Source organism: Gasterosteus aculeatus, chromosome 7, assembly GCF_964276395.1.
Source record: "Gasterosteus aculeatus chromosome 7, fGasAcu3.hap1.1, whole genome shotgun sequence".
Taxonomy (NCBI): domain Eukaryota; kingdom Metazoa; phylum Chordata; class Actinopteri; order Perciformes; family Gasterosteidae; genus Gasterosteus; species Gasterosteus aculeatus.
Window position 1 is genome coordinate 31064644 of NC_135694.1, and position 26155 is coordinate 31090798.

Genomic DNA, 26155 nt, shown 5'->3' on the forward strand with positions numbered 1-26155 from the left:
GGGGGGGGGGTTTAAGTGCTGAAGGGGTCGCACAGTACAACAGACCTATAAGAGGAGTGCTGGGGGGGGGCAGCGCTGTGCGTCTTCAATATTGCATGTCGGCTCCTCGCAGCCCCGACTAGCCTCCAACAGCCAGTGCGGCTCGGCAGGGCGGTGCGTGTGCAGGTGTCGCGTGCGTGTGCAGGTGTCGTGTGCGTGTGCAGGTGTCGTGTGCGTGTGTGACGGGACGTGGTGTGTTCGGACCGGCGTGGCGATGGAGGAGGCGTGCTGCAGGTTCGCTCGTTGTCGCAGGAGGACTTCGTCGCTCACGCTGGCGCCGCCCAGATCCGAACTGGTAAGACCTGAGACTTGGAGGACCAGAGTGAGAAGCTTCCTGCAGGTCTCCTTCTTAAATCCCCTAAACGAAGCTCACGGGACGGACCCAGTTCTCCTCGCCGTCTCTGGGACAAGAGGACTCTTGTGAAATGGGCCTGATTTACTTATTTAGGTCATTGCTGTCATTGCTCGGTGGAAACAAAGGAACATTCTCCCAGCGAAGCCTTTTGTCCACACGTTTACATACATGAGGCAATGGCGGTGGAGTTAGAACGTGTTGGCTTGTGATTTGTATCTGGTGCAAAGCTTCAGATTGAGTTTAGTGGGATGAACACTGATGTAAAGGCTCCTCCCTCCTCTCATGTCCTCATCCACAAATACCACTGTGACTGTTAACTGCAACCAGCAGCGCCTCTGTGAATGAATTATGAATGATTATGGATCTTCACAATGTTTGAACGGTTTATCATTACCCTGATAAGGTCATGTGTCTGATTGGCGCAATGCATGCTGGACGTTTGTGTGACAGCGGTTCAAAGGTCAGGTACTGATCTGGGGACCTGTTTCTCTGCCGTCTTGATTGAGGATGAGCGAGCCATCGGTCCAAAACCTGATAACAAAATAGAATCCAATGAATTTCGTCTCTTCAGCGAGTAGGAAACAACACGCGAGGAAGCCGGACCCGCCTTGTCTTAGCGAGACAGAATTTACTGCTTCATCACTTTGCCATGAAACCCGCCTCCCACTTCCTCTGTGCCTCAGACGTCAATCATCACAGCCATCTGAAGTGTCCCCACCTCCATCCTCCTCGTGTTGTTGATCTTTGAGTAGAACGTGTCACACGGTGGCAAACCAGCTGTGGCTTTCAGGTTAATGAAACTGTGTGTGTGTGTGTGTGTGTGTGTGTGTGTGTGTGTGTGTGTGTGTGTGCGTGTGCGTATACACGTGTACGCGTGTGTGTTAGTTTGTGTGTTTTCTTCGGTTGACCTCAAATCATCATCTCAGTTTTTTTTTTTTTTCTACCACCACCTGTCTGTCTGAACAGCTTCCTGCCGACCTCAATAAGATGCACCTTACAGACCACGCCCATCAGCAGGTGATGCACATGCCTCCCAGCCAATCAGGATGCAGCATCGCCAGCGATTCGGGCAGTAGCAGCCTGTCAGACATTTACCAGGTGGGTAAATGATTTTATTTCTTATCCAGACTGCATGTTTAATATGTACAATGTTTTGGGATTTATACATTATTCAATAAGGGCATATTAATGAAATATCCCATTTTTCTTTCCTCAATTACATATTTCTAAAGTGGTATTCTTTGGTTATTAGTTTCCACCATGACAGGCCAAAGGTAATGATGCGTTTTTCAGCGGGTGGAGTTACTGCAACTCCTTCTGCCTGCTAGCCGACCCCTGTGCCCCCCCTCCTTGTAATCCACGGTATCTCGCTAATTGTTGCATCAGCGTTCACATCCTGCTGCGGACAAAAGGTCACAGGCAGGAAGCCAACCTGACCTTTGGAGCTCTGTCTCTACCTTTAGGAGTAGCTACCTTCTGCGGCTGTGACATCGGGACTTCAGTCTGATTCAGCTTTATTCACCGTCCACTTCAGTCTGATTCCGCTTCATTCACAGTCCACTTCAGTCTGATTCCGCTTTATTCACCGTCCACTTCAGTCTGATTCCACTTCATTCATCGTCCACTCCAGTCTGATTCAGCTTTATTCACCGTCCACTTCAGTCTGATTCCGCTTCATTCACAGTCCACTTCAGTCTGATTCCACTTCATTCACAGTCCACTTCAGTCTGATTCCGCTTTATTCACCGTCCACTTCAGTCTGATTCCACTTCATTCATCGTCCACTCCAGTCTGATTCCACTTCATTCACCGTCCACTTCAGTCTGATTCCACTTCATTCCCCGTCCACTCCAGTCTGATTCCACTTCATTCACCGTCCACTTCAGTCTGATTCCACTTCATTCATCGTCCACTTCAGTCTGATTCCACTTCAGTCTGATTCCACTTCATTCACCGTCCACTTCAGTCTGATTCCACTTCATTCATCGTCTACTTCAGTCTGATTCCACTTCAGTCTAATTCCACTTCATTCACCGTCCACTTCAGTCTGATTCCACTTCATTCACCGTCCACTTCAGTCTGATTCCACTTCATTCATCGTCTACTTCAGTCTGATTCCACTTCAGTCTAATTCCACTTCATTCACCGTCCACTTCAGTCTGATTCCACTTCATTCACCGTCCACTTCAGTCTGATTCCACTTCATTCACCGTCCACTTCAGTCTGATTCCACTTCATTCACCGTCCACTTCACCCCTCTCTGTATGGCATCACTTTGCTGGTGAAGTTTCCCTCAACAGGAAGGCCGGGGTTCCTTGTGTCAGGGGCTGCAGGAGATGATCTCACATCAGGAGACGTCTCATTTTCTTGGCTTTGCGTGAACATAAAAATCACCTCCAACGAGGCAAACGCACGCGCTCATCCAGTGGAAAGTGCAGCTTTTATCTTTTATCTAATTGGACGCGTAACGCGGATAGATATTTATCACACAGATATGATCCCATCACCTCGTGGTCTGTGTTTGTTTACAACCCTCCGATCAGCCGTGGCCCCCCAGCTGTCAAACGCTCCAGCACTTCCTCCTCTGCCATCTTGTTCCCCCCCCCTCTGCCCTTTCCTGTCTTCACACCTCCCCCTGTCAATCACACTCCTTTCCTCTCCTTCCTCTCCTGCCTGTACCACGAACCTGCGTCTCCCCCACAGCTGTAGGTGTCCCTCGTCCTCCTGGCGCCTCAGGTCCTCGCCGGGTTAGCTCAGCTTCCCCTCCTCCCTCTCCAGTTTAGGGGGGGGGTCCGCTGAACCGATCCCCTCACTCTTTGTAGATGAATGTGTTCCGTCAAAAGCCATTAGTGCTGCAGTAAGTATCACAAACAGCAGATGAGGACAAATGTAGTTGTGTCACAGTACTTTGAGTGTTGACCTGACGAGACATGAGACAAAGAGGACAATATTTCTGTATGAGTATGGGATGTGGATCAATAAATCAGCCTGTTTAATCCTGTTTGTCATGAATAAAATTAGTGTTTGACTGCAGAGCCGAGTGGGCTGTGTGTTTTAAGTCCTCTAAATGACGTAAACAAGAGGGGACCTGGGCCTGAACCCCGGGTGGACTGCGAGCTTAAACCCTCCAGAGGAGCCTTTTAAAACCCTTTTGGCCTGCTACCAAATCTCCAAAGAAGACAAGCAGCTGGAGAGCATTGCTGGGGAGGGAGTTCTTCTTGTAGTCCACTCTTCTAATTCTCCCTTACCAGATAATCAGCACAAATGAACAAGGAGGAATTATTTATGGATAAAGAAAATGTACACAGGACGATGAAAACATACGATATTCTCTACGTTTGTATGAGTTCTCAGAGTGGTCCCCTTTCTGTGTGAGTATCTCTTGTAACGACTAGCTGGTCTCTTTACTGAGATAGTCGGAAAGTCCACATCTAATAAAGGGGCAATGCAACAGAGCTGTGATGTCACTGACATGAAACCACCGGGGGTCTCTGCTGCAGGCCACGGAGAGCGAGCTGGGGGACGTGGACCTGTCCGGGCTCCCGGAGGCGGCGGTGGACAGCGAGGAAGAGGAGGAGGAGGACGAGGACCTGGAGAGGGCTTCGGACACCCTCCTGGGCCGAGACCTGGTCCGCGAGTGTCTGGAGAAAGAACCGGCAGACCGCAACGACGACGACATTGGTGAGTCGGCCGTTAGTTTACCCGGATATGGATATTTCCATATATGTGTCTTGACGAAAACCAAAACACCGAAAAGCAGACTTCACTTCTCAATAAAGACGGCGACGCAAACAGCGGAGCCCTTCCAGTGGGTGTTTTTAATCAGGCAATCAGACCACTTCATCACCACATTAAGAGGAGCTCTATTGAATATTATTATTATTGAATATCTATTGAATTAAAGAGCAGATATCAACATGCACTTTATCACTGCATTAAGAGGATTCTTTTCATATAACAAGTTTTCAAAAATGTTGTTTTTAAATATGAAAATTAGACAAAGCTTAAAAAAAAAGAACCTGAAGGTTTTCTTTCTCTAGTCTGAAAGACTTTGCAAGCAAAATAACCCCAAATTCTCTAAAATCATCAGTGTGTGTTTAACCCGAGACGTCCGCCCTGCTCTTTAAATCATGTTCTCTCTTCTCCCCCGAATAGAGCAACTCCTGGAGTTCATGCACCAGCTGCCGGCCTTCGCCAACATGACCATGTCCGTGAGGAGAGACCTGTGCGGCGTCATGGTGTTTGAGGTGGTGGAGCAGGCCGGCACCGTCATTCTGCACGACAAGCAGGAGGTAGGACTGTAAGAGGGTCCCTTAGATTCATGTATGTAAAATATACAATCAGTTTACCACACATTCGCTGGCGGATTCATCACGCTTAATATGTGTCACAATTTTAGGTTGAATTTAGATTCCAAGGCCAGTTTTACACTGATGTTTACACTTACAACGTAAGTGAATGCATGGAATTCTGGTTCATGGTTCAGTATTTCATTTAAATTAAAAAGGTATGTATATACAGTATATCTCATACATATGTATCAATATATATATATATATATATATATATTCCTCTAGAGATTTGAAGGTTGCACGCTCTAAAGAGTAACAAAGCATAAAGCCGAGTATGAAGAGCTCGGATCGGATGCAATAGACCCAGCAGCCGGCGTCAGTGTTAACAACATAACTAAATGGTTCATAATATGTAACTAGATGTTTTCAGGATGTCTGGTTGAGGGTCCTTGTGCTTCTCGTGTCTGCAGCTGGACCTCTGGTACGTCATCTTAAACGGGGCTGTGGAGATCAGCCACCAGGAGCCCAGAGCGGAGACTCTCTGCATGGGCAACAGCTTCGGCATCTCGCCCTCTCTGGAGAAGCAGCACATGAACGGGGAGGTCCGCACCAAGGGGGACGACTGCCAGGTACAGTTATGCAGCTCTATGTGAAGTTATGCAGCTCTGTGTGAAGTTATGCAGCTCTGTGTGAAGTTATGCAGCTCTATGTGAAGTAATGCAGCTCTGTGTGATGTCATGCAGCTCTAGGGGAAGGTATGCAGCTCTAGGTGAAGGTATGCAGCTCTAGGTGAAGGTATGCAGCTCTAGGTGAAGGTATGCAGCTCTAGGGGAAGGTATGCAGCTCTAGGGGAAGGTATGCAGCTCTAGGTGAAGGTATGCAGCTCTAGGTGAAGGTATGCAGCTCTAGGTGTGGAGCAGCTGAGTTTATTTGTCTGACTACAGTGTAAAAGGTTGCAAGAAATGGATATTTGCATATGTAAATTAAGGCACAAAGGTTGTGGAATATTACAGCTCGTTATTGTTAATGATGAACCGCTCGTCACGTTGCTTTTTCAAAAGCCGTGATCTTGGAGGTGAAGGAAGTCTCAGGCCCCTTGTGTGTTTCTCAGAAGTCTTCTCAAATAGTCGTGCAGGTCTTTTCTCTCACAGGAAGCTTAATATAGAGCTGCATGTCATGTCAGTCCACAAAGCTTAAAGGGGCGCGGCACCAGGCCGCACAGCCCCTTCGCTCCACGCTGTCCAGTTCCCTCCACCCTTTGCATCACTTCCTGTCTTCTGACACGAAAAAATGCAGAAACTGCTGCTTTAGAGGCTGTAGAGAAGTGAGGAGCGCCTCTCTCTCCTCTCTGCGATGATGAGTGGAGGGGAGACATGGCTCGTTGAGCCGGCTCTTATATGAGTTAGTTAGGGGAACGAAGCAGAGTCCGCCCGCCATGCCGCTCTCAGCCCGCCACCATGCCTCCCCCCTGCTGCTGTGGGAGTACCCGACGATGGTGCCGAGCAGCGTCTGGCTCTACTACAAGCTGACCCGCTGCCCCCATGTCTTTCTCGAGCAGTTTGTGTGCGTCGCCCAGGAGGACTACTGGCGCATCCTCAACCACGTGGAGAAGAACACGCACAAGGTGGAGGAGGAGGGCGAGATCGTGATGGTGAAGGAGCACCGCGAGCTGGACCGCAGCGGCACCCGCAAGGGACACATCGTCATCAAGGTGAGCTGCAGGAGGTTCCTCTGGGAGCCGATAGCGATAAAGTATTTGACGGGCAGGCAGGGGGGTCTGTGGTTGGGTGAAGCTGATGGCCGACCCCTTCAAAGAGGAAGCTGTTTTCATTGTTAAACGGGCTGAAATGCCTCCGATTGATCAGAGCACCCTCCTTTCAAAGTACATCGACGTAGCCCCCTCATGTTCTTAGCGGAGGACCCTTCAGCCCTCTTAGCGTGTGCTGGAGCCTTCCTTCCCGTACGCAGCCTTTTGACCCCCCGGAGCCTCCAGACGCAGCGCGGCGTATTGATCAGCTAATGGGCCTCAACGACTCTCCCGCCTCCCGAGGACGGCGGTCGGCTACCAAACGCACCCAGTGGAGATGAGTCAATCCAGCAGCGGTCGCGCTTCTGTTTTTAACTTGACTTTAACAAAGCGGTGCCTTTTCTACTTTCTGTTCCGTGCGAGATGAATCATTTCCCCCAGAAACCTCTGCCCCGATGCGCCGACGAACTCGCCCCAAACCACAAGACGAGAGTTTGTGAGACGATGCGCCGATGATGGATTATTAAAATAGCTGCAGATACACAGAAAGCGTTCACTTAGGTGGTCATGCGTGTTTTATTTGAGAACACGGTGGACAAAACACGATTACCTTTTGTAGTAGAAATACTTGATAAACACCAATGAATAAAACAAAAGGTGGAGACATATTATTCTATTTAAATTTACTTTTATACAAAGATCTTTGGTAAAAAATGCAGTCTGGTTAAAGGAGCTTTTCTGCACATGTGTGCATTTGTGTGTGTGTGTGTGTGTGTGTGTGTGTGTGCGTGTGTCTTGTTTTATCGATGGCCGACGGCTCAGTTCAATATTTGCATCTTTACCGTTTTCACCCGTGTCATTTTTATGATTTATCTCCACATCAGTTATTCAAACCGGCGAGTACGCGGCCTCTAGTTTCTGCTGTGTTTGTGTTTACGGTGTGTACGTGTGTGTGTGTGTGTGTGTGTGTGTGTATAGATTATCTGTGTCCTTGTGTGGGGCTACAGTTTGCTCCATGCGTCCTCACCTTGCCCCCCCCCCCCCCCCCCCGCCCTCTCCCCCAGGGAACCCCGGAGCGCCTGATCATGCACCTGGTGGAGGAGCCGTCGGTGGTGGACCCCACCTACATCGAGGACTTCCTGCTGACCTATAGGACCTTCCTGTCCAACCCCATGGAGGTCGGGAAGAAGCTGCTGGAGTGGTTCCACATGGACAGCCTCCGGGACACGGTGAGCAGGGAGGAGGTGGGGGGGGAGGGGCTGTCTCTCTGGTGTGTCTGTGCATGCGTGTGCATGTGCGTGTGCGTGCGTTCGATAACGCTGTGATGCACGTCGATGGACATTCGTTGTGCCGATCGATGCGAGTTCAGCCGGCTCAGCCGTCCTCAGCCTCTCCGTCCACAAAGCGCTTTAACCTGAGATTAGTCTCATCAGGCTCCTGATCTGCTGGTGCTGAAAGCGAGGGGGGTTTAGGGGGGTTGGAGGGGGGCGGCGGGGCGACTGAAGCTTAAGACGACGCCTCCGCCAGCGTAATTCAGCAGAAATAATTGTCCCGATTGAGCTTCGCTTCAGCTTTTTCTCCTGATCACTGCGGGACGGAAAGAAGGTCGTTATTTAACAGCTGACGTTAAGCAGAGGTCAGGAAATCTATTTCTTTTCTATATTTTATTTCCTACAGCACTGCAGATGTAAATAATCAGTTAACAATGTATTGTTATTGATATCACGCCAGCAACGTTGCTTCAGGTTTGATTTCCACGTCGGTCGAACGTGTAGCGGACGTGGAAATAAAAAGAAATCTTTATTTCCAGTGCGACGCTTCCTCTTTCCAACCGTGCCAGCAGGCCGGAGTTGAAGCGCTCGTGTTGGCGAACCTTTATCCTCACGACTCCTTCAGCTCTCTAGCGTGCGTCGACGCTGAACAGCTGCTCGTGTCTCGCAGGTGACGAGAATCGTGCTGCTGTGGGTCAACAACCACTTCAACGACTTCGAGGGCGACCCGGCCATGACGCACTTCCTGGAGGACTTTGAGAAGCATCTGGAAGCCACGGTGAGATCAAGCTCCGCTCTCGTTGTTACCGCCGTGCAGCCACGGTGAGTGCAGGACTCACCGCGCCCCCCCCCCCCCCCCCACCCCCCTTTCTCAGAAGATGAAGGGGCACCTGCGGCTGCTGAACATCGCGTGTGCAGCCAAAGCCAAGTGGAGGCAGGTCACGCTGCAGAAGGCCTCCAGGGAGTCGCCGCTGCACTTCAGCGTGCAGGGCGGCAGCGAGAGGGGCTTCGGCATCTTCGTGGAGTCGGTGGAAGCAGGAAGCAAGGCTGCAGAGGCCGGACTCAAGCGGGGGGATCAGGTGAGGGGGGCCGATGGGTACTATAGGACAATGACAGCAGAGTGGCAGCAGCGTGGCAGCGGTGGCGCTTCCAGAGGAAACAGAATGTCTGGTTTACTGATGGAGGTCACAAAGGGGACCAAAACTAAACTGAGACCAGTTAGTTCCTCACAGTGCCTTTTAAGTTGATTATAGGTCACTGCGGTTTACTCGCCGCTATCCCAGAGAGGAGCGTTGGTGTGCAACCCTCTAAGTTAATCAGTCCGGGATCAGGTGGTTTGGATGAAATCATCGGGCCCCTGCATCCGTTTACTCCCCAGGTGAATGTGGAATATATGGCATTAAATGACATAATTAAATGCTGCGTGGGGTGAAGTATGGGATTGGGGTAGAATGTAGACACGTCACAGCTAAATGGGATGCAGGCCAGAGTGACAGTCTGTCAATTTGAACCCAAACGGGATGTAATGTAGTTGTTACGGTGTGAACGAGGAGACCTGCAGAGAAGGCGTCACGTGCACCTTCCTGAGCCTCTGGTTTCAGAACGGTTGGTTCCTTTTTGGGGTATTTTCTTTCATTATCGCAGTTTCCTGTTAACGAAACTGTTGTCTCACGTTGCCTCAGTTGGACTTTTCTGGTGAAGTGTAAATGAAAGAGAAAAAGGAACCACAAACAGTAAAGGGAGTTTCTTAAAGTTAATATACTATAAATATAAAAAAGCCTGGGAAGAAGTTAAAGAAGAAGTCAAACAGCAAATAGCCGTAAAGCTACTGAGGAGAAATGTTCAATTAAGTCTAAATTAATGCATGTACTTTGTTGCCTTTTTAATAAAGACACACATTTTAATGAAACATGGGTTGCATATCCCAAAAAATCGCATAACTGCAGACCCCTCTATTGCTGTGGTGACATGAAACTACCCAGCATGCACCATGCACACTTCCCAGAGTAAAAGAAAGCACCGGTCCCACGCTGGTCGCCTGTTTGCAGTCTGTCACATGCTTATTGGGTTTTTTCCCTTCTATAATTTAGTTGTTTCTTCACAGATCATGGAGATCAACGGTCAGAACTTTGAGAACATCTCCTTCTCCAAAGCGGTGGACATCCTGAGAAACAACACGCACCTGTCCCTCACAGCCAAGACCAACATATTTGGTGAGCAAAGGCCAGATCATTTTTGTCCTCTCACACTATCGCACGTTAGTTTTCTTTCATTCACCTCACGTTTAATACTTTCTGTCCGTCCAGTCTTCAAAGAGCTCCTCAGCAGGATCGTCCACGAGAAGAAGAACGGCGCTCCTCACATCCCCAAGATCCAGGAGAAAAAGGGCAACCGCTTCTCCATCCCCGACCTACCCGGAGACATGGAGTTCCCCTCGGACCACAAGAGCACCAGGAAGATGAAGGCCAACACCGTGTCGGGAGGGCGGAACAAGATCCGCAAGATGCTGGAGAAGACGCGCTTCAGCATACTGCCGCCCAAACCCTTCAGGTGAGCGGGTTCACGCCGCTGCGTCTGGAGAGCGAGGCGGGTGTTAAAGCGCCCTAAAGCCGTCCACCAGGGGGCGACGTCCTATAGCAGTCTATGGGAAAACCAATGTGGAGCAGTAGGGTCCTGTCAGGTTGGTCCTCTGCCTGCACAAATCCACTCACCACTTATTGCACGCGCTCCTGGAAACGCGCTGATCTCCCCCGACTTCCCTTAAGTGCTCCCTCGCCGTTTATTGGAGGCAACGCGGCGCAAAGCCTCCGACTTTTAAGCTGTGGTTACAGCAGCAGTTCACCTCTCTGCTCGGAGCAACATCATCATCGTCGTATAACCGCCGCCGGACTCGCGGCGTCTGGAGCAATTTTAAGCAATCTGCTTAACGCACGCTGGGTGTCATTTCATGGCTTCGCGCTTCCTCGGGCCTCGTTAAGCGAACCGCAGCCCCTCGCTGTGATTATGACATCACTTCTATTTGCGTCGGCGCGCTTCAAAGCGCTCTTTGGTCCAAAGGGATGGGAGACTGAAAGGGACGGGGGATGGCATCATCCACGTGGGGGGGGGCTGGTATTAAGACAATGCCGTTCAACATATTCAATCATTTTGTGCTCAGTTCTTTAGGATGCATCCACGGGCAAAGTGCTCCGCTCTCATTCAGACGAGGATTTCATACGACAAGGACGCGCACGCGGCGTATTGACCCGAGCGCTTGATTTGCGGCGGGCGGATCGGAAAGCGATAGCAGGAGGTTTTCAGCCTCCGGTCGGCCCGTCTCAGAGGTCTCACTGTGATTTAGTGGTCTGCAGCTACGTCAGATAGCGCTGCCTTCAGAGTCCTTTCACACAGACATACATGCATATATGTAATATCATCCGGAGAGAGAGACGTCCTGCAGGTCGCCCCCAGCGTTTGCTTCCATGGTGAATTTAAAGCAGCGTGGAGAGTTTTGTGCAGTTGAAGAGAACTGACGACATCGTGTTCTGGGAGCTGAAATGCGTGCTGCAGGAAGTGATCATGTGACTCCGGCTGCTCGCTCACTGACGTTCATTGTTTCTGTAAACGAGGTCAAACAGTCGAGTTGGATTTTCCTCGCGAATCCTGCAATTTCCTGTCATGTGCTTTCTATGAACCTTTCTGCTCATTTATTCCAGCATTTTATCTCAGTCTGCAGCACGTTCTGTCGACCTGCGTGTCTGTGTGTGTGTGTGTGTGTGTGTGTGTGTGTGTGTGTGTGTGTGTGTGTGTGTGTGTGTGTGTGTGTGTGTGTGTGTGTGTGTGTGTGTGTGTGTGTGTGTTATATAAGAGAGGCCTCGTCCCTCTGCTGCTGTTATTTCTTTTTCTTTCTTTTTTCTTTTACCCCCTTTTGAACGTCGTCTCTCTCCTGTTTGTCTCCGCTGCCTCAGGGGCCTGTTTGGGTAAGAACTCCTGCGTTACTCCCCGTCCTCCAACCATTCCGTTCAGTTCATCCGCACACACACACACACACACACACACACACACACACACACACACACACCTGGAGGGAAAGCAGGCAGGAGAGAGGGAGTCAAACTACAGCCACTACGGGTTGAACACTAGGGGTGGGGGAAAAAAATTGATTCTTCAATTTCTCTCGATTCTCTCTAGAACGATTCGGTCTCAATTCAGAAAAGTTAATAATGGGAATCTAAAAAAAAAAAAAAAGTTCATCTCTTGCGAGATATTTGCTCGCTCGCGGAGCGTGAAGGTTGGTCTCTGCTCGCACTCGAAGGTGTTTTCTACGCGCTCGCTGTTTTTCTTTCTGACAGTAAGGGGGCGGAGCCAGTCACATGGTCTCTACACCTGATTGGTTACAAACCCTGTCTGTGGATTGGCTGGAGTGATGCACTCACACAACTATAGAAGCCCATTTCCGCACTGAAGAAAGGGGATAGAAAGTAGAAATTATGAGATAAAACAAACGCCCCCTTCGGTAACCGTAGTGGAGCGTAGACGACAACCAGCTACAAGCATCATTTACCATCATTACCGGCACATTAAGAGCAACGCGTCCAGCTGGCAGACCGGTCCGTCAGTCTGAGTCTGAATCTCTAATAACTTTACTGAACGATGGAGGAGCCTGCGCACATCTTAGACTTTTTTCCGGTATTTTACAAATACGGACCGGCCTGAGACTAAGAGCAGCTTTTTATTCATTTAAAAGAAAAATGAATCTGTTTAATATATTTTTTACCTCGGCTACTTCATATTGTGTTGAAATGGAAGCTGCGTTGGTTCTTTCATTGTTGATAGAAAATCATATTTGTGACAAAGATTTATTTTTCTCTTATAAAAAATTAGAGAATGTAATTCATCTGTTGATTTTCTTTAATTATCAAATGAAGTAGGAAGTGATTCGCAACCTCTGAGTAGCAAACTCAGATTTGAGAAAATTTAGAAAATCAAGATGCATCGATAATCGTTTTATCGGTTTAGAATCGATAATCGGTTTAGAATCGAATCGTGAGGTGCCAAGAGATTCCCACCTCTAGTTGAAATGTGTTCAAGAGGTTTCCGATCATATTTTTCCTGCTTGAGGCTTTAAGAAAGCGTCATTTAGCCTCCAGTAGCTGATCTTTATCTGTCACATGTGTGCAGATGTGGTTGTGTTTGCATATCCCCCCCGAGCGGCTCGGCTGCATGACGTGGCCAGACACATCCGACTGAGCCGAAGCCTCATTTATGAATCATGCGTTTTCCTGTCGGCCGCTCTGCGGCCCGTGTGCGTGTGTTTGTGTGCGTCTCATCGTCTTGTGCGTGTGACATTGGAACCGTTCTGCAGGAGGACGCCTGTGGATCGCATCTCCTCCGCGCCGTCCACGATCTCCTCATTCCGAAAAATGTCTTATCGCTGCAAAACGAAAGCCTCACATTGCAGCACTACGTAGGTTTCTGATGCAGCAGATGTAACGTCCCCCCCCCCCCCCCCCCTCCAGTGATGGCGGCGTGGGTCAGTCTCAGGACGACAGCATCGTGGGGACCAAGCAGTGCCGCCACAGCGTGGCCATCATGCCCATCCCCGGGAACCTGTCGTCCAGCAGCCCCGACCTGCTGCACCCGGCCTCCAGCGCGCTGGACTTCTCCAACCCGGCAGGTAGGCGCGCGTGTGTGTGTGTGTGTGTGTGCGTGTGTGTGTGTGTGTGTGTGTGTGCGTGTGTGTGTGTGTGTGTGTGTGTGAATGAAATATTAAGAAAGCGTGAGAACGTGAAAAGAGAAAGTGGCGAGGTGAAACAGAGCGGGAAAGAGAATAAAGTCTTTTTATTCTACAGGCTATTTTTCAAAGAGACACACACACACACACACACACACGAATCGTGTCTCTTTGGGTGACGTTTCCTGTGATTCAGCAGCACGGCGTGAAGTCGTAGCTGTGAGGCGTTTGACTGGTTTCCAGCCAACGAGGAACGTGAGCAAAGAGACGTTTGCGAAGTGGAGCTGCTCTACTTTTATAAACACTTAAGCTCCATATCATTAACAATTTACATCGTTGTTTTTAATCACAGATACATTCTATATATATATATATATATATATATATATATATATATATATATATATATATATATATATATATATTCTAATAAAGAGGAGAGTAAATATTCATGTAAAGAGACAAACACCACAGATTCATTATGCTGCTCAGATTACGGCTTTTAGGGGGCTCGGTAAACTTTTCCTCTTGTTTACACTTTATTTCCTCCCTCGGTCCGTCTCTCTCGTCCGTCTCCCGTCTCTCTCGTCCTGATCGTATCCAGATGTTAGAAACGCTGAGTCAGACTCCGCCTCTCTGCACAAACCAATTAAAGCAGCAGCAGATTTCTCTTTGCTACGGTCATGATGTTCGCTTTGTGCTCCTCTATCTCTGTGTGTCTGTGTCTCTGCCTCTGTCTCTGTGTCTCTGTCTCTGTGTCTCTGTCTCTGTGTCTGTGTCTCTGTGTCTGTCTGTGTCTGTGTCTCTGTGTCTGTGTCTGTGTCTCTGTGTCTGTCTGTGTTTCTGTGTCTCTGTGTCTGTGTCTGTTTCTGTGTCTCTGTGTCTGTCTCTGTCTGTGCTCCTCTGTGTCTGTGTCTCTGTGTCTGTCTGTGTTTCTGTGTCTCTGTGTCTGTCTCTGTCTGTGCTCCTCTATCTCTGTGTGTCTGTGTCTCTGCCTCTGTCTCTGTGTCTCTGTCTCTGTGTCTCTGCCTCTGTGTCTCTGTGTCTCTGCCTCTGTGTCTCTGTGTCTCTGTCTCTGTGTCTCTGTGTCTCTGTCTCTGTGTCTCTTACTCACTCACGTGTTCTCTCTCTCCTCTCTGCTGGCGAAGCCCTGGGACTCTACTGTGAGTATACGCGCCCTCAGGGCCACGCCCCCTTTACCCGCAATCCACGCCCCCTTTATCTATTCAGATCTGCATCCATAGAAATTCTGTTACGATTCCTTTCAGATTAAGGGAAGAAAATATCGTAAATACACATGAGAATGTTTATTTTACTACCTTGTCTATTTGCGTTAGTAGATCCTCCTAAATATACCAAAATATATAATATAACTCATTCCTCTCGCCGATTGTTCATCATTCAGATCCTCATTTATACAACATGTATAATGTCTAAAAACCGCCGTCTGTACTACATCAGCAGTCTTCTCTCCTCCACCCTCCCCTTCTCTCCTCCACCCTCCTACCAGCACCTCGCCGTCGCTGCGTTCATTCCACTCCTCCTGCCCGGTGAACTCCCTGCTGATACAGACACTTTATTAACAATGACACCTTGTTAAGGACGATAATTGATCAGCGGTTGTCTCCTCCTGTGTGCCGCTCAGGTCGCTGCTCGCCGTAAACGTGATTAAGTAGCCCCCACCCCCCCCCCCCACCCCCCCGACACGCTCCGTTATTACTCCATATCTGCGTCTGTGTTCCTAAGAACCGCTGTGATTTCATTGTGGAACGACCCCCCGGATGAATGAAACAACAGGGCAGCGTGTACCAACGAGGAAGTCTTTGTGAGAGATGATTGGACGTTGCGTCCTCGTCCTCTCAGTCTTTAATGTAAAGAGTGTAAATAATTTAACTTACGTTTATCATCATTGTGCAACACAAGGTTTGCAAAACCAAATGCAGCCCATTTTAAACATGAACACAAGTCCTTCCCTGTTCATCTGTTTACATGCCGAGAAGACGTCCGTGAGACACTCGCCATCGGTCCTCGCAACAGTCGCTACCGGCATCGGTGTCGTTGGTCTTTTGCCCGTTTGGTTTCACACCCGACCCTGAAACGCTCCCCCTGTCCTCGCCGCTGTGCTCTCAGACATCCCGGACCAGGTGATCCGGGTGTTCAAGGCCGACCAGCAGAGCTGCTACATCATCATCAGCAAGGACACCACCGCCAAGGACGTGGTGGCCCACGCCGTCAACGAGTTCGGCCTCCCGGCGGCGCCCGAGACCTACTCGCTGTGCGAGGTGTCCGTGAGCCCGGAGGGGGTCATCAAGCAGCGCCGGCTGCCCGACCAGCTCTCCAAGCTGGCCGACCGCATCCAGCTCAACGGCAGGTAGGGCGAGGGAGGAGGCGTGGGGGGGGGAGGCGTGGCGGGAGGAGGAGGCGTAGGGGGGAGACGTGGGGGGGGGGCGTGGGAGGAGAAGGCGTAGGGAGGCGGCGTGGGGGGGAAGGAGGCGTGGGGGAGGGGCGTGGGAGGAGAAGGCGTAGGGAGGCGGCGTGGGGGGGGAGGAGGCGTAGGGGGAGGCGTGGGGGGAGAGGAGGCGTGGGGGGGGAGGCGTAGGGGGAGGAGGAGTAGGGGTGGAGGAGACGTGGGGGGGGGGCGAGGGCTGAGGAGGCATAGGGGGGAAGGAGGCGTAGGGGGAGGAGGCGTGGGGGGAGGAGGAGGCGTAGGGAGGAGTCCTAGGGGGGGGAGGAGGCGGAGGAGGCGTAGGGGGGGGGGAAGCGGAGGGAGGAGTCCTGGGGGGAGGAGGAGAAGGCGTAGGGAGGAGTCCTAGGGGGGGAGGTGGCGTAGGGGTGGGGGGGGGGCGTAGGGGAGGAGGAGGCGTAGGGAGGAGTCCTAGGGGGGGGGGGGCGTAGGGGAGGAGGAGGCGTAGGGAGGAGTCCTAGGGGGGGGAGGAGGCGGAGGGAGGAGTCCTGGCGTGGGGGGAGGAGGAGAAGGCGTAGGGAGGAGCTCTGGGGGGGAGGAGGAGGCGTGTGGGGGTGGAGACGTAGGGGGAGGCGTGGGCGGGGGGAGGAGGGTTAGGGGGAGGAGTCCTAGGTGGGAGGAGGGGAGGGGGAGGAGCATCTGCTTCCTAATATGAAGGGAAAACGTAGGTTTTTATAACTGATGAGTTATAAACCGCAGCTGCTGAAGGATATTTTATTCTCCTGCGTCGTTTTGCGCTCTGACACGTTCCTCTTAAGGGAAACTCAGTGGGACTTTTGAGGCGGCGTTTGCTCCTGTGCTCCTTCATCCGTCGCCTCCCATCTAGGTTAGCGTGAACATTTCACCCTCCGTCAGGACGTATTCACACGCTGAGGCCTATAAACCTACAAACCGAACGACCGCTTTCAGTTAACGGTGGTGCCCCTGATCCACCACCCTTCCCCCCTCCCCCAGGTACTACCTGAAGAACAACATGGAGACGGAGACGCTGTGTTCCGACGAGGACGCTCAGGACCTCCTCAGAGAGAGCCACATCTCCCTGCTGCAGCTCAGCACCATGGAGGTCGCCGCCCAGCTCTCCATGAGGGACTTTGAGCTCTTCAGGAACATCGAGTCCACGGAGTACGTTGCTCACTTCCTGCTTGGCTGCTGACCTTATTATAAGACATATATAATATTAGTGTACATTACTTTGAAGGATCTTGCGTGGGGATGTTCTAATGTTCTAACCTCCGTGTGGTGGGTCCCAGGTACGTGGACGACCTGTTCAAACTGGACTCCTCGCTGGGCAGTGGCCACCTGAAGCAGTTCGAGGAGGTGATAAACCAGGAGACCTTCTGGGTCGCCACGGAGATCCTCAAGGAGCCCAACGCCCTGAAGAGGATGAAGACCATCAAGCACTTCATCAAGATCGCGCTGCACTGCAGGGAGTGCAAGAACTTCAACTCCATGTTCGCTATCATCAGGTGGGCTCAGCGGAGAAGGACTGCAGGAAAGTCCCAATGCCGTCGGCTGGTTGATGTTTACGAGAGCGCCACTTTAATCCTTCAGCGTGAAAAACTAAACTCCTCCCCCCTTTTCCCTCCTCAGCGGCCTGAACCTGGCGCCGGTGGCCCGGCTGCGCAACTCGTGGGAGAAGCTGCCCAGCAAGTACGAGAAGCTGTTCGGGGACCTGCAGGACGTCTTCGACCCCTCCAGGAACATGGCCAAGTACCGCAACGTCCTGAGCAGCCAGAGCATGCAGCCGCCCATCATCCCGCTGTTCCCCGTGGTCAAGAAGGACCTCACCTTCCTGCACGAAGGTACGCGTCTTCGTCTCTGTGCTTCAGCTGCCGCGGCCGTTTCCGATAATCCGCGGCTGGGGGCATTTCTGGGATGTGCTCAGTTTTGAGGGCCAACTTCAGTATCGCTCAGGAGGTTCACTTCTGCTTGAGGCTTCCTCATCTCGACCTTTTGTTTGCGTATCACCGAGAGTCAGATCAAAACCCGACTTCTTCTTAAAGCCGAGACGAGTTGCTGCTGTAGGAGGAAGGTTTTCCCCCGTTTGTTGCCCAAGAAACCTTCAGATGTTGCAGCGTGACTGAATGTGAGAGAGCTTTGATGTTCCAGACTAGATGATTTCCACTTCTTACTGTGAGGATTCCACACATGCGTCCCGTGCCCCCCCCCCTCCCCTCCCCCCTCCCCCTCATCTGACTCCCTTTCGTCCTCCCAGGCAATGACTCCAGCGTGGACGGCCTCGTGAACTTTGAGAAGCTGCGGATGATCGCCAAGGAGATCCGACACGTAGTGCGGCTGACCTCAGCCAACATGGACCCGGCCCTCATGTTCAGACAGAGGTTGGTGGTTGTTGATCTACGGGTGGGGGGCAGGAGGAGGGGGGGGGGGGGGGCAGTTCACAGTTTTGAGTGTATCATTTAAATATGTCATTAAGCCGAGAAGGTCGAGAACTTCTCTTAGCTTCCTAAGTCCCCGAAATCAAACCCCTGGTGCCACCGGGGGGGGGGGGGCACCACCACTACACCATCCCAATCCTCCACCTGCCCAGCTGACTGCACCCGAGGGCCACACCACTCACTTCCTGTGCGGGCCGAGGCCTGAAAGTGTGCGCCCCCACCTCCCCCCCCCCCCCCCCCCCCCCGCTGGACCATCGTCATGACGACCGGTCTTTGTTAGGATGCCACACACACACACTGCCTTCAGGTTGATGTGGGGAGATGTCTTCTGTCTTCTGTCCTCCACCTCCAGTCATTTCATCTTTGTCTGTGGTGGCATGACCTCTACATAGTCTTGTCCCCCCCCCCCCCCCCCCCCCCCCAAACCTGTCTTTAAGTCACGCTTCAATCTTCACACCTCTTGCTTGCAGGAAGAAGAGGTGGAAGAGTTTAGGGTAAGTTTGTCCTGGAACTCTTTTCATCCGGCCTGGACCAGCAGAGATATCAGTTCACCCTGCACCCCCCCAAATCACTATAACCTCTGCATGCCCCCCCCCCCGTGTTACTTTACCGAGTGTCCACGCGTGTCCGCCTGTGCTTGTGTGCGATTAACCCTTAGTGCTCATTCACCTGAAGTCCGCCATTGAGTGTTTGATGTTTGAGTCACATAGTAGCTCCAGATGGAAACATCCATCAAGCCCTGAGAGTCTCTTCTAGATGTTTCATCTCCATCTGCAGAATGAGTCGTATGAATTGTAGATGAGTAAGTAAGGACATAAAATGAAATGTGGACTTCCAGAAGATTTGGTTTGGTTTGGTGGTCATTTTTCTATTAAACCCACGTTGTTCAGCGTGACGCGGTTTGTCTGCCCAGAGTTTAACTAAACTCTTTTAATTCTGGTAAAAATCTGTCCCCTTTGTTCCCAACCTTCCAATCCCAGCAGAGGAGAGGCGGGACACAAAGATGTGACGTGTCTTTTCTGGGGGGTTTTTTGCCTCTGGACTTCAGAGTCCTCCTGTTGTCTCCCTAGCATCTGTCTCTCTTCTATGATCTGTATATTCCGTATCATAGCAACCAAAGCTGAAGGAAAGGTGGACATGGCGTCACCTGCGTGTCTCATCCCACCAACCTTCAAACAGACCTGGAGAGATCTTTGCAGATACTATTTGACTCATGTACCTGCATCCGCCATAACATTCCCCATACCGAATCCTGTGCATCTCTTTGTTCTCCTAACCCAGAATGCATCAGCTGCTCTGTGCTGTGATGGCATGGCAGCCAGAGCTGCCCTCCCCCCTCCCTCCCCCCCCTTGCGGTTGCATGGTGCCGTTTTTAAAATGCTCGCAACACGGAGACATATTTTTACCGTAGGCCAAGTGTTTGATAAGAAAAACATGATGTTTTTTCTCTCTTGCTGCTTTTCCTCTGTTGTCTCCTGCATTCATCTCCCTCTGTTCTCTCCATCTTCCTCCATCCTTCCTCTTCTCATCCATCGACACTTTTACCCCCCCCCCTCCCTCATTAGGTCTCTGAGTCAGGGCAGCACCAACTCCAACATGCTGGACGTGCAGGGCGGCGCCCACAAGAAGCGAGTGCGCCGCAGCTCGCTGCTCAACGCCAAGAAGCTGTACGAAGACGCCCAGATGGCCAGGAAGGTGAAGCAGTACCTGTCCAACCTGACGGTGGAGATCGACGAGGAGAAGCACCAGGTCATGTCCCTGCAGTGCGAGGCCTCCTACAGCACCTGTGAGCGAGCCGCCAAACCCTTTCTGCCCGTCACCCGACCACGTCGGCTCACACTGCCACCTAGTGGGCCTGCAAGAGAAGTGCAGGAGAAAGAGGGACACTTTTTATATTAAATAGATGTTCATCATTTAAGTGAAACACTGGTTGGTCTTGATGTTTCCAGTAGAGGGAGAACAAAAGTCCCCATAAATATTCTGACATTTGGGTAATTCGCATATCGTGATGTAGGATGGGACGTCTACCGTTGGTAAATCCGTCTCTTCTTCTCCCTCCCAGTGTCTAAGAACCTGAGTGACAGACGGTCCACCAAGTCGGACATGTCTCCGGTGTCCCTGCGCGCCACTCTGCCTTTAGGGAAGACGCAGAACCGGGTGTCTCAAGTCCTTCAGGTCCAGGTCCCTCTGAACCCGCTACGGAAGAAGAGCACGGCCAGCAAGGAGATGGGTCCTTCTAGTTAGTACTCGTCATCGTCATCGTCATCGTCAGACTCGCTTCAAGTGGATTTTTATTTAGAATGTGTCTCATTGTCTCATTTCACGGGTTTGACCCGTTCTTCCTCCTCCTCCTCCTCCTCCTCCCCAGACACCAGCTCTCCTCAGGTGGTGAAGAAGCCCCCCGTGATGATCTCGTCAGAGGAGTGGAGCTCCAAGAGGCCGTCTGACGACAGCGTGTCCATGATCTCCTCCCTTCAGTCCAGCCCCACGGTGTCTCCTCAGGGCTCCCCGCGCAAAGGTCAGCCACCGGAGACGACCCCCCCCCACACTCCCCCCGCCCCCCCAGCTCCTTTTATCAGGAGGAAGGAACTAGGTCACCTAACGGGGGGAGGAGAGCGCAGTGATCTAATGTTCTGTTTCTCCTCAGTGGGGGGCGTGGCCAAGTCCCAGAACTGCAGCCAGATGAACCTGTCGGGATCTTCGTCGTCTCTGACCAGCGACGCCGGCGCCAAGGCCGTCGCCGTCGCCGTCGCGCCGCGCAACTACGGAATAGGTGGGGCTCTCCTCCACAAGAGGATCCTGCTGATGACCGGGCAGCGCGGCAGGAAGGGGAGGAGTCAGACGGAGCGAGAGGACGAGGAGAGAAGGAGCGGAGGGGAGAAGGAGAGCGAGGAGGAGACGCAGGCAGCTGAGAGAGGCGGGGGGGGGAGATCCGGGAGGCAGAACCACCAGGCTGCTCAGGCAGATGTGATGAATGTAGGAAGACCCAGAGACCCCCGGCCCCCCATCAGGACCAGGCTGACGTCCCCGTTCAGGGTGCTGAGGGAGAGGAGTCAGTCCAGGGAGAGAGCGAAGGGGGAGGAGGGAGAGGGCGCGTGCCCCCCCCCTCAGGGCGAGAGTCAGGGGGCCGGCAGGTCGGTCAGCCCCAACCCCTTCCTGTGGCTCTGCAGGGACAGAAGGAGAAAGACCGTCTGAAGGGACAGAGGACAAAGTCAGGCTTGTTTCAGGCAGAACCTGCAGGGGACGCAGGACGTGGGCTGGACAGCGTGAACGACAGAGGACGCGAGGGACAGATTTCCTCAGCACCACCTGGGTCCCGACCTTTCTTTCACTTTTTAACCTCAAAGTGAAATTGATTTAATGCCTGAACTTTGAAATCACTGTTTAATACGTTGTGTATTTTGGACGGTTGAGGTATTTTGTTTCCCTGCAGTCAGTTTATTTGGTTCTGAAGATATTTGCCGTGCGTTTCAAACGGAGAGTCCGTCCCAGTTCAGTTTCCCACATTCACGTCTTCATCTGAAGTATTTGCTATTAAAGACAGAGCGCAGCACGTCGTCTCCTCTTGATTGAATCCTGAAGTCCGGTTCGATAGATCTTTGTTGGTGCTGCTGAATGTCGCCTCTCTCCCCCGGCTCAGGTTACGGCCTCCTGCCGCCCGGCGGCAGAGCGGACAACCTGTCGGACTCCAGCCACAGCGAGATCTCGTCCCGCTCCAGCGTCTGCTCGGGGGACTCCGTGCCCGCTCCCGTTACCGCGGCAACCGCTGCCGGCACGCGCGCTCCCGCCCCGGTCGCCGAGAGCTCGCCGCCGACGCACGCGCACCTAAACTGCGACGGCCTCCCGCCCGGCACGAGGTAAGGAGCTGACCGATGACCCTTTCGGCCTCCGCCTCCTCCACCTCGCTGCTGTGTTATTTATCGCGTTGCTTCCTTCTCTCTCAGTTCCTCGGCGGCGGCCCGCGGCTACGCCACGCGCGCCCCCGCCTTCACCCCCTCCATCTCCACGGAGGAGCTGACCCCGGACCACGCCTCGCTGGACTCCGTGGCCGACAGCGGGCGCGGCAGCTGGACCTCCTGCTCGTCCACCTCCCACGACTCCTTCCAGAGCCTCCCGGCGTCCTCCTGCCGGCCCTGGGACCACGGCATCCACGGCCACCCGCTGGCGCCCGGCGCCTTCAGGCACGCGCAGCCTCCCATCGCCGAGGTGGAGGCCGCGGGTCCCGCCTGGGCCGGCGAGGACGCCGCCGCCGCCGCCGCCAGGCACCACTCCAGGAACTCCAGCTCGGACCTGTCCAGCCAGTCGCGGCGCAGCTGGGCGTCGTCCGGCTCGCTGTCGGACGCCTACGAGGGGAACTACGGCACCGTAAAGCGGCGGAACGCCGCGGAGCACCCGCCCTCGCCCGCAGAGGAGGAAGGAGGCCAGAGCGCCGACCCCGCCTACAAGACGGTGACGTCCAGCACGGAGAAAGGCCTGATAGGTGAGGGGGGGCGCGTTCGATTCGGCTAACAACACGAAACCACAGCATCTTATTTACTGTTGTGTGGGTCTAGTTCTGGTTCTGGGTCTGGTTCTGGTTCTGGGTCTGGTTCTGGTTCTGGTTCTGGGTCTGGTTCTGGGTCTGGTTCTGGGTCTGTGTGCATCCATCTCATCGGCTCTTTGTCTTCCTTTTGATTTCCAACACATTTGTGTGCACGTTGTGTAGTTGTGTGTTGTGTTGGAGAAACATCACTTTGATTTATTTTGCATCATTTTTCATTTGTTCACTCTTTTTTTTTTTGCTCCCCCCTCCTCCCCCCTTCACCCCCCCCCCCTCCTCCCTTGGCTCCACCCCTCCTTTCTTTTGATCTGCACCTCCATGCAGTGTATTGTGTCACGTCCCCCACCAAGGACGAGCGTTACCGAGCTCCCCCTCCCACCCCTCCAGGCTACCAGGGTCTGGCTCTGGGGGATCTGGGCCTCGCGGACGGGGTCCCCCTGCCCAGGCCCCCCCACCTCAGACCCCCGGACTACAGCGTGGCCCTGCAGAGGAGCAAGCTCCTGCAGAGCCCCGGGGGGGCCGGCGGTCTGGCTGAGGCTCGGCGGCTGGCCGTTAACCAACACCACCTCCTCCACCACCACCCCCACCTCCAGCACCCCCACCCCCACCTCCTCCAGCAGGAGGCCCGCACAGCCGGCTCCACGCAGAGCAGCTCCAGACCGCCCAGCATCTGCCTCCCGCCGCGGGAGCCGGCCGACAGCGAGGACGGTACGGCCCCCCAGCGGATCTTACAACAAGTCCATAACAACAATAACAATAATAACAACAATAATAACAATAATGCTTTTGTTCGTAGACGGTTTACTTGCTCCACTGTTTTGCTTCATGTGCTCATACTTGCACGAGCATGAAGATGTTAAATAGTATTTGATCTGATGTGACGACGTATTCGTAGTAATAAAATGTGATAACATGTTACTAGTCACACGCATCAGTAACATGAAGACGCTAAACGATGAAACATGTCACACCGTCACCTGTCACTAACCCGTCTCCTCTTCTCCAGATGAGCAAGTGTCGGCGGTGTGAAGATGGCGGCCTCTCGCGCACACACACACACACACACACAGACACACACACACACACACACACACACACACACACTTGTTGATCGGGCTTTGGGCTGAACTAGCGGCCTGCCGTCATCAGAGCACATCCTCCAAACACGGCGCTGACGTCACCGCGGACCACAATGCACCTCTCTGTGGGTCACGTGACCGCTGCTCGCCGCCCCCAGAGACCTTTCACCGTCGTCTCTGTTCAGAAGCTGCTTCACGAGACAGAAGAAGGTTTTAGTTACTTTTAGTCAGACGACAGGAGACTGAAGGAGAAATAAAGACGACCTCCTTTCCTCAGACCGGTTCCACCTGGTTCTTACGCTTTTATGATGTTGTTATTTTGCTTGTTTGTTATTTTCATTTCTGAGCTTTGCAACGTTGTAACGTGAGGACGAGGAGGAGACAAAAGGGACAGAGGGGACCAGTTTCATCATCACTGTCCTTTGCCACTGATGATGCGTATTTACACAAACCGAGCACACGCAGAGTGAGAAGCTGTAATAAGAGGACGAATCAGCGCGCACACACACACACACACACACACTCGTGTGCTAAAGGACCGTGTTTACGTCTTTGTTTACAGTGTTTATTTGGCTAGTTGTGTATTGACTTCCAGGCTCATCGACCTTGTACATTTGTTAATAAAGCAGCAGGAACACAAACGTCGACTCGTTAAGGAAATGAGTTACGACGTCGCCGTGCATCTCCACTCCACGTTTTGTAGAATATTTAAAGGATTTGCTTGGAAAAAACTAAAGTTGTATTGAAAGCGGAAGCAGATTTGTACATTTGTGGGAAAGTTTTGCTTTTGTTTATCGGCCGGCGTGTTTCTGGAATACAGATGTTCTGCTGCTGTGTGTCGCTCTGTGATGCTTCTTCTTCGGTTGCTTTGCCACAAAGACTTGAAGATATTTTACATGGCACACACACACATGTATTTATATACATATATATATAAATACGTGAGTGTGTGTGTGTGTGTACTTTTTGTTTTGTTTGTCCTGTAAACTGGCGTCATGTATAAATGAGAGAACAGAGCTTCTACAAAGGGTATTTTTTTGAATATTTTGTTATAAGAAATAATCCAGTCTCTTGTTTCTGTGACTCCTCCCACCCGTGTGTGTGTGTGTGTGTGTGTGTGTGTGTGCGCGCGCGTCTGTGTGTGTGTGTGTGTGTTTTTTCTTTAATCTCTGACGCTCGCGAGTCTTCACTCGGCCGTTGTTGTCTTTACTTGCACATCTGTATTCGTCGGATCGATCAGTGTTAGTGCGTCGAGCCCAGATGTTGAGAGCAGCTGTTTACCTCTGAGAGCTAAACTTTGATGCAGTATTTGTCTCCAAATGACGCCGTTTGTTTTGTGTGTCGGTTTGTTCGTTCTGTGAGGACTCACTTTAATTCAGTTCTGCATCTTTTTATTGGCCCAAAACAATCACACAACCGTAAACACAAATCGTCATAAATCATCAAGAGCCAAAGATTAAATCCACGAGGAAAAACGTAACATTTTGTGAGTCCGTCTTCCATCATAATGGATGTTTTTAAAATCCTGCACAAATTTTAACACACCTGTGACAATTTACACGATAATGAAAACTCACAACAATTTTTATCAGGATAAAGACGTCCCGCCCTCTTTTTACCCAGAATGCAATAAGAGAGACGTGAATGTGTTTTGATTTCTTTTGGCATTACAGCAGAAATGCACAACAATAAGCTTGACGTGGTGCACAGAGACTCTCGTGTCGTCTTCTCATAGCCGTCCTAACTTACGTCTTTTAGAAAGACAACATGATTTTGCTCGTACGCTTTCTATGTATTTTTACGAGTGATTGTAAATAGTTGTTATATTTTTGTTTAAGAGAATGTTTAAAAAGGAAAAAATACCTTTTATTTCTTCAAGTCTACTGATAAAAATTTGGACAATGAATAAAATGTTAAGCAGAAACGATGTGTCTTTTATTTGCTTCGGTTAATATTTTATTATTAATGTCAACGCTCTAAAACCAAACCTGTTACTGTGAGGAACTCCTAACTGGTCCTGAACCAGTCTCACTTTAGTCCTGATCCTCTGTAGACCTCCACCAGTAAACCAGACCACCGGAGAGGAGATGGTCTGTTTCCACAGAGTCCTCCTAGATGATGTCATCGGTGCCACCGGGACAGACTGGTGAAACCAGGGGACGTCATGCAGGTTCACCAGAACTCCAGCAGAGACCCGTCCACTGGAGACAAACCCAGGTCCTCCAGCAGAGACCAGTCCACTGGAGACAAACCCATGTC

The 26155-nt window shown here is 51.7% G+C and overlaps 1 protein-coding gene across 9 annotated transcripts in view; it reads left to right on the forward strand.

The window, feature by feature from the left end:
• rapgef6 (Rap guanine nucleotide exchange factor (GEF) 6) overlaps nt 1-25820 on the forward strand; it is a 63771-nt gene extending 37951 nt beyond the window's left edge. For 3 of the 9 annotated variants that reach the window (XM_040180500.2, XM_078106997.1, XM_078107004.1), the window contains 26 exons: nt 1361-1492; nt 3895-4075; nt 4550-4686; nt 5157-5315; nt 6245-6397; nt 7498-7662; nt 8375-8482; nt 8580-8783; nt 9809-9917; nt 10011-10254; nt 13203-13360; nt 14566-14580; nt 15548-15788; nt 16836-17003; nt 17132-17347; nt 17472-17683; nt 18097-18220; nt 18748-18771; nt 19843-20063; nt 20340-20516; nt 20646-20795; nt 20925-21050; nt 21918-22134; nt 22222-22757; nt 23142-23525; nt 23824-25820. In XM_040180500.2, the coding sequence (XP_040036434.2) occupies nt 1361-1492; nt 3895-4075; nt 4550-4686; nt 5157-5315; nt 6245-6397; nt 7498-7662; nt 8375-8482; nt 8580-8783; nt 9809-9917; nt 10011-10254; nt 13203-13360; nt 14566-14580; nt 15548-15788; nt 16836-17003; nt 17132-17347; nt 17472-17683; nt 18097-18220; nt 18748-18771; nt 19843-20063; nt 20340-20516; nt 20646-20795; nt 20925-21050; nt 21918-22134; nt 22222-22757; nt 23142-23525; nt 23824-23846 (4584 nt within the window). In that variant the 3' untranslated portion in view covers nt 23847-25820. The remainder of the gene's footprint in view (nt 1-1360; nt 1493-3894; nt 4076-4549; nt 4687-5156; nt 5316-6244; nt 6398-7497; nt 7663-8374; nt 8483-8579; nt 8784-9808; nt 9918-10010; nt 10255-13202; nt 13361-14565; nt 14581-15547; nt 15789-16835; nt 17004-17131; nt 17348-17471; nt 17684-18096; nt 18221-18747; nt 18772-19842; nt 20064-20339; nt 20517-20645; nt 20796-20924; nt 21051-21917; nt 22135-22221; nt 22758-23141; nt 23526-23823) is intronic. The other 6 variants (XM_078107001.1, XM_078106998.1, XM_078107005.1 and 3 more) reach the window with 3 other exon arrangements.
• The last annotated feature ends 335 nt before the right edge of the window (nt 25821-26155 follow it).